At 39.2% G+C, this 12,490-nt stretch overlaps 2 protein-coding genes across 7 annotated transcripts in view; one reads left to right on the plus strand and one right to left on the minus strand.

Moving 5' to 3' along the window:
* The window catches only part of DEUP1 (deuterosome assembly protein 1), a 41,743-nt gene extending 38,236 nt beyond the window's left edge, over positions 1-3,507 (plus strand). The window contains 1 exon segment of the mRNA XM_027895428.1: positions 3,032-3,507. Within this exon segment, the coding sequence (XP_027751229.1) occupies positions 3,032-3,202 (171 nt within the window). The 3' untranslated portion in view covers positions 3,203-3,507.
* Positions 3,508-10,939: 7,432 nt separating this feature from the next.
* Positions 10,940-12,490, minus strand: part of SMCO4 (single-pass membrane protein with coiled-coil domains 4) — a 28,394-nt gene continuing 26,843 nt past the window's right edge. For all 6 annotated transcript variants that reach the window (XM_027895422.1, XM_027895424.1, XM_027895427.1 and 3 more), the window contains one exon: positions 10,940-12,030. In XM_027895422.1, the coding sequence (XP_027751223.1) occupies positions 11,719-11,898 (180 nt within the window). In that variant the 5' untranslated portion in view covers positions 11,899-12,030 and the 3' untranslated portion in view covers positions 10,940-11,718. The remainder of the gene's footprint in view (positions 12,031-12,490) is intronic.

Consider the following 12,490-nt stretch of genomic DNA (forward strand, 5'->3'; position numbering starts at 1 on the left):
GAGATTAACTCTAGTCAAATTAATTAGGCAGTCTTTGAGAGAAAACAGCCCTTCCTGAAGGGCTTCTCCCTAGCAATTCAGAGTTAATTCATAACCATTGGGTAGTTCTTATTTAAGGAGAAGACATATTTCATATGTAGAAATACACATCTCTGTCAGGTGCCCTTCTTCATTTCCAGAAAATAATGAGGCAAAAAGGTGGTTCTCATTAATGGCATTCACCAAAGAAATATGAGATCAGCTGCAGTGTGGAAGTGAAAAAATAGAGGCCTTGTTGCCTAATTACCCAAACAAGTTAGATGGAAAGCTTACAATGAACCCATTTCTATCCAGATCCTGTTAGAAAACCAAAAAACATAAAAGCGGTGTCCAAGGAAAAGAAATTCAAAACCAGGGACCATGAATCTCACCTGAGGCATGGATTAAAGCAGCTTCTTTACGTTTTTTCTTCCTCAGACGCCAAAAGACAATAAAGAACATAATGAGAGAACAGACCAGAGGCTTGGAAAGCAAAGCGTAGTTGCTAACAAGGAATGTTGCCTTTTAGAACTGCTTAGATAAAACCTTCTCTCAAAGTGCAGGAAAACCAGTGCATTAGGGACGTATCTAAAATCATATTCTGTGATGTCTGACCCTCAGTGGGGAGCCATGACCTGCTTATTCTAAGTGATAAACATTCTTCTCTCAGCTGTGAGGGAATTCAGAAAAGTCTCATTAGGAGTTTACAGTGCATTTCAAGAAGAAACACATCAAAGTAAGTACCAGTTGAACCAAAGGACATCAGCAGTTTAGGAAGGTGGCTTGATCATGAGGCCAATCTGTTTCCAATGACAAGTCAGTAACTGTAAGCATTGTTATAATGAATCTCTAAGGATCTCTTGTAATTTGATGCAGTGTTTCTAAAGACTAACACCTGTGTAAACCTACTGTCCATATGGAAAAGTCCGACAAGACTCTTTTCTCTAGGTGATGACTCCTATTAAATTCATATTTCAGATGGAGATTTTCCCAGTTTCCCATGCTTCTCACTGCAAGTATTTGCTCAGTATGGAATTGGTGATTGCAGAGCTGGTATTCAGTAAGCGAAACACATTCCTTAAGTAAAGCCTCCAAATCCAGTGTCTTCTTCATAACACGAAAGCCTGTTTCAAATAATTTAAAACAGTACTGCCAACTCTATCAGTGAATCCTAACATCACAGGGAGATGTATTTGTGATCTAGCTCATGAAGGAATACATGTGCATATGGCCATGGCATTCAGAATCTCAGAAAAAACTCTTCATGTGAAAAACATTGATAATTTCTGGATGGGAAATCATGCACGTGTTAATGAAGAAAACCAGAAGACAGGTGATGTCCCTCCAGTTTCTCAAACTTCAGAAGACTGGCATTCTTTCTTATTCCTGCTAGTGCATAGATTGATAGAGGACTGTTGTGACACAAAATGATCCAATACTTTTGAGTTTCTTCTTCGTACATGGCAAATTTTTCTTCCCCAACCTTCTTCCAAAAAAGCAAGATTCTGCTTTATCTGTGAATTTCATTTTAGGAGCCCTATAAATCAGGAAGCCTGTCTCACTCTAGAAGGATGGTATTAAATTCAGAATTAATTTCCAGCTATCTCTTACTTGTTGTACTTTGAAAAGAAAAGGGGTTTCCTACAGGAAATCTCTAAATTTCATCTCAAAGTCTCCTGCAAAGAGTTTGAATAGAATGGTGCTTTAAAGCATTTCTCTACCTAGAATCTTTTGGACTTACAAGCTGCTAAAGGGTAGTTTTCATTGAAATTGAAAACAAAACCCAAATTTGTCTCTAGACAGAATACCTCATTTTGATACAATGGAGCCTAGAGTAAAAGCTTACAGGTGTAATAAAACTGGCCTTTAGCACAGAGCATTTGAATAGCTGAATTCTTATTTGATGTACTGAGATATTAACTCTCTAAATTCTAGAAAAAGCAAAACCCAAGATTCCAGACTAATAACTCAATCAGTAACTAAAACTATTTAAGATATGGTTTAATTTAGATTATTAATTATTTTTCTCAATATATGACCATATATAAAAAATAATATTTCTTTTAATATTAATGCAACTATACTAAGTTTTTTCCTTAGTCAAATTTTAAAAAGTCATGCCACAAAATTGTATTTATGTATACAAATAAGCATTGAATGTATTTAAAAAAGCATAGTATCTTTAGACAAACTATTTCATATTTCTTTTGATAAAGACATTCCAATGAATGCATCTTAAGCATTAGCAAAAGACTTAACAAAAATTGCTGCTTAAAAATTTAGAACTTGTTCCATCAAAGACTCACTTTGTTTCATACAAATCTGCATCCCATGACAACCATTTTAAGGCTGATTTTTGGTATGGTTTATGTCTGAGGCTACTAAATTCTCATTAAATGGAAAGAAGATTTTTCAGCTGAATTCCTTGCAGTGAATAAAATTTAGTAGATTTTTCAGCTGAATTCCTTGCAGTGAATAAAACTTAGTACATTCTCCAGGATGTCAGGGCTTGGAGTTAATAGTACTGGAATGAGCATAGGTTTTCTTCCTTTCCTCAGAAAGCATCACATCACAAAAGGAGAGAGCTAAAATTCCAGTAGGCAATCAGCAGTATCCAACACTAAATATATTTCGTAACTCCAAAAAAGGTTATTGTCCTCTGCATTGGTCTACATTATACAAATAACCAACATAACCTGTAGGCGATCCAAAGAATTTGGAGGTTCCGCAGCAGCCTAATCCTATCTAATGGAATATTTAAATTTTTAATCCTAAATCTACATTCTAATGCTGTGAATATCAGAAATAATCAAACATCATGTTCACTTTATGTCCTTTAGGCACATGGATGCCTTTAAAAATTTATGCTCAAATTCATGTGTGAGGTATAAAGTGCTACAGCATTATTAGCTGCTATAGGTCAAGATGTTCTTCCTATCTAGAATCTGATAATGCAAACATGTTGTAGTATTCGCTGGCTTTTACTAACCATGATTTTCTGTTCCTTGCTCAGTCTCCCCATGAGATGTCCTTCCTCGCAACAACAGAAAAGTTCCTTCAAGAGGAAGATAAACATGCAAGAGAGTTTGAAGAACGTTTAAATTCGCACCTTGAAGAGCTGCAAAGACACTCTGAAAATATTCTAAAAAAACATGCCAGGATACAGCAAAGCAGACATACTTAAGCCAGTCACACAATTAAGAAAAGAAAACCAGGTAATGACCCACGAGTTTCTTTAAACTAAAATCTGCAACTAGGTGTTTAATGTATTTAATCACATTGCCAATAGCATTTATTTTTAGTACCAAGTTTTCAATAAGATCATCATTATCCTATGGGTTTAAGTATATTGTAACTAGACTATATTACAAAATAAACTAAACATATTCTAAAATATGAAGGTTGGTTTTGCACAGTTAAATTGTGTGCAGCAGAGACCCTGTTGCAACTCTGTAAAATAAGTAAGATATTAAAATTCTGTAGTGTACAGAGGGCTAATAAGTGGAATTATTCCCTTGAAATTGGAATCAGCCAAGAGAAATTCTCTAGATTGTAGAGAAGAATAATAAGGGCCTTAAGCCATGTCACAGCTCCGGGCATGAAGAGCTTATCTATGCTCTGGTTATTCCTTGGCTGTGGAAGTAGCCCTTGGGACTTTGGAAATGAGAAGTTTGATCTCTTTCTTTATTACCCTCTAAGCCATGTCAGTCCATTAGAGGAACATGAATAGACAAATCACATATTTTAAAGACACCCATATTGCCCCTTTTACCAGACTTTTAGACTTCACCTGAGGCAGAGCCTGATCTTTTCATTAACATTTTACAATTTTTAAACCCTGTATTCAAAAGCATCTGTTTGGGTATTGATGTTTTGGCTCCTTGTTTAACTACATCGGAACAGGAAAAAAAACTTTCACTTCAGGCAACTTGTGATCTGTCTTAGGTAAGGGCCTAAATTCTTTACATTTTTCTACAACATGGGAAGAGTTATATAACTGAGCAGAGTTAATTCAACTCCATGTGCCGAAAAAATGCATAATGTTGAGATTCCTTTTATTTGCAATTCATACTGAATTCTACTGCTGTGCAAGCGAAACAGAAATTACAGACACTGTTGATGAACCACCAATTTTAGTGAATGAGATACTGAAGAACTGCTTTCTAGCATATACTGTTGCCAACTTCCTGGGAAAATCTGGATAAAAATAATACCAGGCTGTCAAACTGCTCCAGTTTGTGAGTAAAAGAAGTGTCATTAATATTCAAGACCATGGCTAAAATGTAAATTCTTTTTCGATGCGATATTTCCATTAAGACAAACTACACTACATCACACTTACACAAAATACCAAGATTTTAAATACCAGTTTGGCTCAGCTTGCAGTAAAATGAGTAATGAAGATGAGGACATCAAAGAACCTTTTACAGGAAAATTCAGGAAAATTACTAGACTCAGCTGGAGGAACAAGGACTGAATAAAAAGATGACGGAAGGACATCTGAACAAACTAAATATGTATGCATCCTCAACTTAAGGGGAAATGCATCTGGGAGATATAAAAGAACTAGTGAAGAAATTCAGGAACCTCTGAAAATGAAGTTAAATTTTAAGCCAGGCAAGATCTGTAGAAGCGAAAAGACAGCAACTTATTGTCTTTCAGAAGGATAAGAGAAAAAAAATTACCAGTTAGCCATTTAAACATACAAGACAACAGTATGCTCCATGTCCAGTCCAGGTATGAGGATACCTCTCAAGGTCTGAGTGATGATACAGAGTGAGTGAATGAAATTATCAAAAAATGAGTAAGATTTGTTTTTCCTAAAGCTTTTTAAGATCTTTCAAAGCTACTGATTTTGGCTAATGAAATAATAAGAGTTAATTTCACCTGGTTTTTGTGCAATGCCATATAATAAAGTCCCTCTAAAAAGCACTGAAAACTGCAAAGTACCTGTATCTGAACAGCCTACTTGTTAGCATTATTGCCTGCCCAGAGTATATTATGCCACAAATGGGCTTAGACAGTATGGATCAAAGTGCCATTTTTTGAACACCTACCTACCAGAAAGGTCACCCTTCTCTTTCCCAGCCAAACAGCCTACGTTGCTCATCTGACAATCCCCAATTTAAATGAGCCCTTTGCTGCCACAGTATGATTGGAGCCACAACACTGGTTTGAATACCTTAATTGTATTAAAAGGTAGAAACTTGACAGAGCTGGTGAGAGGTTGCTGAAGGAAGAGACATGTTTCTGATATTATCATGGCAAAAAAACTTTTTAAAGAATGATGTACAGTGAAAATAATAAAGACTGAGAAATGATACACCTTATAAACAGGGGTTGGGAATGTATGCATATTGACATAAAAAGGAATAACCAGAAGGGTCCAAGGCTATAAATGCATGAAAGTACAAACAAAAATGAAAAAAAAAATTTAAAAAGAATTATTAATCATTAAGTTTGACAGGATAAGGCATAATGTTCAGGAGCTATGGAATGCCCAAAACATACAGAAAATTTCTATTCTACTTCGTGAATAACGAGGCAATGGAAAATTTTTGTAAGCTGCTGGACTTTGATGATTTTTCAAAGCTTTACTGAAAAGCATTTTTTTTGGCTCCCAGTTGAAAGACTTGTTTTAAATACAAAGAACAATGGTTCAGGCTGCCACCAGCTTTTGCTGAAGGAAAAACAGAGGTCGTGCATGCAACTGCCAACATGTTTCATCAAGATGTAATTTTGAAATAGTTGGTGGCATAAGTGCTGCCAGAGCATTGCTGTCCAATTCACTCCCTGAAACTTACTCTGAGGGGCCTGAAATGACAGTAACTGAACAGAACCATTTAAAGGAGCCTCACATGAAAGTTGGGTATTTAGTGCATTTTCTTTCACGCCTTACTCTCTCCTTTTATCTCTGGGAAATTTTAGAGTGTAAGAATGGGAGTGTGTCAGATGATGGGTACTCAGAGCCACACAGAGAGGAGTGCAAACTGCAGCAGCAAAACACAAGTGCCAAATGAACACAAAAATGAACAACTAGAGGCACAGCTTTCTTGCTTTTTCCAGTAGGTAAACTTAAACTATGAGTTTAGCTTACCCAGTCAAAGGTTAATAAATCTCTGCTGTGATCAGAGGTACTACAGAAAGTGCCTGACCCTCCCAGTTTCACCGTTCTGGCTTTATTGTAGTGCAGCGGCTTATAATTCCTGGCTTAACGGTGGTACAACAGTGCCTAGAATCAAGCCCACCAGCAATTAATAATTCAAAGCTAGACTAAACACCAGCAGTGAGAATGAGAAGGTAGCCACCAACAGAGACTGCCTAATGAGGTGAGCCTCAGGTGACTTTACAGCTATGGTATATCATGCCAGTCATCAAAGCTTGGATCACACAGCCAGCTCAGGTATGTACTGGACCCCATTCAGTCCTGCTGCTTTCTGCTCCTGGGTCTCCCAGAGACTCAACACCTGGGAGAAAGCAGAGGGCACTGGCAGAAGGTCCTTGGCCTGTATTATAAGATTACATTCTTCTCTGGCTTTACTACCTATGAGAGCCAATTATAGCATTCATAAGCACATTTTCCCCCATTTAATTCCATTCAGAATAGCTATGCACTAGATCTTACACTAACTGCCTTGTGCTAGGGAAGTGTTTCGGTTTTTTCTTCTCAGACATAGCAGTCTGCTGAGAAAATGCAAGGCTAAGGATTGTTCAAAGCAGAGTTTGTTGGAACTGGCCAAACCAGTGTGGGAACTGTGTGCTGTTTCTTCCTCACTGTAGGGATCAGATCTCAAAGTTCACTGTGTTGGAGTTTCTATTTAATCACGTGGACACCCTCAAATCCATAAATAGGCTGTAATTTAATGTAGTGCATATAAATTTCTGCTAATGGGTTCAGCAGTGCCCCTAGACACTGATATTCTGCACTGCAGTGTCCCTTTCTAAATCAACAGACTGATCAGTTTGTTCTTCTGATCTACTCTTAACCAAACTACCAGGGACTTCAAAAGGGATTTATGAAGAAAAAATGCCCAGTTACCTTATGAGAACATGTTTGTATGCAAGGAACAGTCCTGAACCATTCTGTCACCAAATTTCTTGCAACAGATGAAGAATTTATTTGATGTTAACCCTTGTAAAATTACACATGGAGCAAGAAATCCTACAGAAGTCTTGGTCCTCAGCATCCCATGTAAGCACCATAGCAAAAACTTTTTTTGCTTGAAGCTTCACCAAATAAAGGTGGTGTGCAGAAGACAACATCAGCTAAGAGCTCCAACTGTAGTGATGATGAAGACGCTCAGCTAGGGCACGGATGGCAGAGCTTTGCTTCACTGGTGCATGGCGTGTGAACTGGAACCCCCTGCTCTGGTAAGAAAGTTCTCCTGGTAAGAATCATAGAATATCCTGAGTTGGAAGGGATCCACAAGGATCATCAAAGTCCAACTCCTGGCCCTGTGCAGGACACTCCAAGAATCACACCATGTGCCTGAAAGTATCATCAAAATGCTTCTTGAACTCTCGCAGGCTTGGTGCTGTGACCAGTTCCCTGGAGAGCCTGTTCCAGCGCCCAACCACCCTTGGTGTGAAGAACCTTTTCCTAATATCCAACCTAAACCTTCCCTGACACAACATCAGGCCATTCCCTTGGGTCCCATCACAGGTCACCACTGAGATCAGTGTCTGCCCCTCTTCTTCCCCTCACAAGGAAGCTGTAGACTGTAATGAGGTCTCCCCTCAGTATCCTCCAGGATGAACAGACCGTGCCCTCGGCCATTCCTCACACGGCTTCTCCTCCAGGCCCTTCACTATCTTCGCTGCCCTCCTTTGGATGCTCTCTAAGAGCTTCATATCTTTCCTATATTGTGGTGCCCAAAACTGCCCACAATATTCAAGGTGAGGCCATCCCAGTGCAGAGCAGAGAGGGACAATCCCCTCCCTCAACCAGCTGGTGATGCTTTGCCTGATGCCCCCCCCCCCATCATTAAACTCCATAAGATTGGTGATTGCCCATCTCTCTAATTTGTCAAGGTTTCCCTGTAGGGCCTCTCTGCCCTCAAGGGAGTCATCAGCTCCTCCCAACTTAGTGTCATCATCTCTGTAGTGCAGGTCCAAATTAGAGTCAAAGTGCAGGCTCCAGTTCACCTCTTCCAGAGCTACAGGAGTGTTCACACCTGAACATAAACAGTCTGGAAAAAGAATAGTTCTTCTTCTCTGATGTACGTATTTAAACTGAACATCAGGATGTGAATAAGTAAACCTCTCCAAGCTCTTAAAGTACATGTGGTTCTTCCTTCAGACCACAGGCAGTGCCACTGGCTTCTCTCACTTGGCTTTGGGGAGCTGGGTCCACCTGTAGCACAGACGGGCACTTAGCCACTGCAAGAATGCTTGACACGATTGCTTTGTTTTCTTAGCACTTTGCAGACATTTATAAAACTCCATTCAAACCTTGATGTTTAAGTATTTGACTCAGATGTGATTTATGCTTTGCCAAATTGGGTTTAAAAAACTGCTTCTATAATTTGATAGAATGCAATGGCAGGTTTTTAATGACTTCACCTGATAATGAGCACTCTTGGAAACTATATCATAAGACACTGCTGAAGAAGAATCTCAGCATGAGTTTTCTGGTAAAATGCTTGCAATAAATCATTCAGTTTTGCCCACAAGCTACTGTATGCTGGGAAAAGGTTTGAAACCCTATTTCTAAAACATTTTTGAAGGCAACTGACAGTTAGAGTAATACATACTGTTAAAAAACCAGAGACACAGTTACACCTTCAGATGAGAAGCTCACACAAGTTGACATTTGGACAACTGCCAATTATTTACTTCCCCTTATTACCCAGTGATTTTTGACAGTTTCTGTCTGCAGAGGCTTCATACCTTTTATACAAATGCACATTCTCATATTCAATATTAGTAAAAGGGAATTTGGTAGAAAAAGTTAGAATCCAACTTCACTGTTTACTAGAGAAAAAAATACTTTTTTTTTTAAGAGTTGAACTGTGAAATCAATTCCAGCTTCTGCATAAGGAACCATTCAGAATGTGTAACACTATTTTCCTCTCAATTAGCACTCAGTAAAATTGCACATTTCAGGGAATTGAAATACACAATGTCTCTTATTAGCATCAAGCTATAGGTTCATATTAATGGACATTTGGCTCTGAAAAGATGATTATTGTGACCTGGAGAATTTGCAGGTTACAAGAGACAGAGGGAATAAGAAAAAGCAGCAGAAATGAAACATCTCATTAGAGGACTAATCATAAATGTTATCTAACCCAACTGACCTTTTACCTATTTAGTTGTTATCAACCAGTACATCAGTTCATTGCTCTCATGTGTCACAGACGCAACTCTTGCAGAAAATGAAAAGGGGGAAAAATCTCATAAGGACTCTGAACAATTTCATGGAAAGCTCTCCGAATTATAAAATCATTGCCTGGGCTCATAAAAAAGCCCTGCAGGTGGAAGGGACTGAAATAAGCCTACTACTCAGAGATAGGAATGTCACAGGGACTTTGTTAAAGCCATCAGAAAGTATCACAGAACAAGCAGGGACATGAAAATCTTGGTTAAGGATCTACAAAAGAGAAGGATGAGGAGGAATCTATGGAAGTGATTAGCAGAAACTCTGCTTCAATTCTAGATGCCCAAGACACCAAGTACCCCAGGACACACATATGTAAAATACACACATTTTTGTTTGCATCCTCAGGCACAAATTGTATTCAAGCTGAACAGCTCCACTGAAAAAGGTGCAATCTACCAGAGCTCCATTACAGCTATCCCTGACTGAGGATAAAATAAAAATAGGACAAGGATTTGGTGCCTGGGAGAACAGAAACAGCTGGGAGATGACACAGACTAAGCAATTACTTTTACAGATGCATCACTTTCCAGCTGAAGGAAGCAGTTCTCAGTGCAAAGCACAGATAATTTCAGTGTCAGCACACGGCTCACTGAGCACATGGGTTCCACAGCAGACTTGCCGCTGATCACTCGTGGGCACACCACAATGGCCATCCTGTCTGTGTTTGTTGGGCTTATATCCCCAAAACTATGATGCAAGCTGAGCAGGTGAACAAACTAACAGTTCATCCAACCTCTTCCTTTTAGCTTTTAGTGAATTTTGAATTTCAAAAACACCTTAGTCCGCAGGGCTGGTTTAATTCTAGACACTCTCACCAGCAGTGGCACAGCAAGCGTCAAGAGCCGTGGCCATCCCTGCACCACCAGGTATCTGTGTCATTCTGACTGGTGTTGGTCTATAGGCTGGCCATAGGCTCACCCCACTGTGGAAACACAGGTCTTAGGGCAAAGTGCACTACAAGGACCTGCATTTGCTTGCTTAAATTGGGGGATTTGTACAGTAACTTTGGCTGGCAGCAGCATTCTGCACAGCAGTACACAGGGGTAATGCAGGAAGCACAGCTAGCTCCCCCTGTCACTGGAACTCTGTGAACAGTCCCGTTGACTTAGCTGGGATGATCCCCGTGCCAAAAGACAACATGTGAGGGAAAGAATCGAGGGGTCTTTGACTTTCCACACAGAAATATTTCCTGCCATGCTTCAGTGCCCTGTAGCATCACGTTCTTCCTTGCTTGGCCTGCATTTAAGCAGCAGTGAAGAGTTCTCAAATTCCCTCCCCAAAGTCTTCTGAAGGTTAATGCCTACTGAGTGCCTTAAAAGACTTGGATGAGAAAGGGCTGTAGTAGAACACAGGATCAGTGAAGCATTTTGATGAGAATGTATAGTATGATTTACTAGAATAAAACTGCCTAAACTGTGCTCACAGCTTCCTTCAAATGAGGGGATGAGACATGTCACAGGACAGCAACTCACTTCAGCAAAGAGATCAAAGTTACACTCACGTTACTTTTCTTTCCTTATTAAAAAAATAATCGAGAGCTGTATCCAAAATCGCCTTTTTATTGCCACTTATACAGATTTAAATATTGAACATTCAGATAAACAACTATCTGTATTTATGCAGATTGCTATTAGTTACTTCACCATAACCTGGCAGAATCTCCCTTTCCAAATTCTGTAGGATTCCTTCCAGCAGATCCTGAAATATTCGCTTTGCATGTTGGCATCTCACACCAAAAGGATATTCTTTTTGAGTGAGCTATATAGTGGTTAATGAAAAAATTATTACACAATGTAGACTTTCACAGTAAGTGACTTTTTTTGCAAAATAATTTGAAGATTCCAAGTAAGACTTCTCTCTTTTATTCAAAAAATAAATATATCCTTTCTGAATCAAAGCACTTCATATGACATTAAGTACAAAGAAGAAATGTACTTCTTTGGAAATTCTGAAGTAGACATACAAGAGCTCATGGGAGCAACATTATCCATATCAACAATAAAAGCTGAAAGCTGATTTTTTACAAATTTATAGCAGAACACAATTTCCTTTTACAATATAGAGCTTCAAACAGATTTAAGAAAAACACCATTTTAAAAGTCTGAAAGGCACATGAACTGGGCCATAAAACGTACTGGCACATTCACTAATACGTTTTATGTTACATTCCTAAAGAGAATCCGCAGGACCCTAACCAAGAGAAAGACTGAAAATACCAGCAAGTTCCTTTGTAAAGTACTAAAAGAGTGGCAGAGAGTTCCTTTTGGCTCTTGGTAAAATTATTAATACCCCAAAGCTAGAGAGTCTGAAAAGATGCATCATTCAGTTGTATTTGGACGAGTCGCTACATAAACAAACACAACAATCAGCAGTACTACGACAGCCAGCGTGGGAAGCACGACCGTGGTGATTTGTTGCCGAGCCTCTTGCATTGCCTGTTTTCTCTCCTTTTTATCTTTGGAGGTCTCTTTTTTGGGTTTTCCTCTTAGCTGCCTCATCCTCCTCCCCGGATCTTTTGTTTGCCGAAACGTGGGAGCAAAGGGAGTGGAACAGCAGGAAATAGTCCAAGGTCTTTTGAAATAAGGGGCTGAAGAATTCCTTCTTCTTCAAGTGGTTGGCTGTGCAAGAAACTGCAAGAGAAAGAACAATTCATATTCCAGTTATTAAAACCATTTACTGTCCCACTTGGTAAATCTTTCATCCAACAGACACTAATGCAGCTTCTTTCAAGGAAAGAGAATTTCAGTAAATTCACTCAGATCATCCACGTAACGCTTTCCCCTTAAAAACTAGAGCAGTTCATCATGGTGTGTATCTGTCCAAGAGCCCTGAACTTGCACTCTGTTAAGCCAGAAACAGAGCCTGGCACCATACATTTTATCCTCCAAGGCAAACAAGGTAACACACCTGAAGACTTAATGAAAATAATATGAATTAGTCTTGTGTCAACAGAGGGTACCAGCTGCCCCTTCTTTCAAACAGCAGCAGGGCCCCTGCTCAGGGGCTGTAGCTCCCCACAAACCTGCAGAATGAGGACAGGCAAGCACACGCCCTACCATAAGTGTTTATCGCCCACAACAAGTATTTATT

The sequence above is a fragment of the Empidonax traillii genome, unplaced genomic scaffold (assembly GCF_003031625.1).
Source record: "Empidonax traillii isolate 1590-97213 ecotype Southwest subspecies unplaced genomic scaffold, ASM303162v1 scaffold460:size473327, whole genome shotgun sequence".
NCBI lineage: Eukaryota > Metazoa > Chordata > Aves > Passeriformes > Tyrannidae > Empidonax > Empidonax traillii.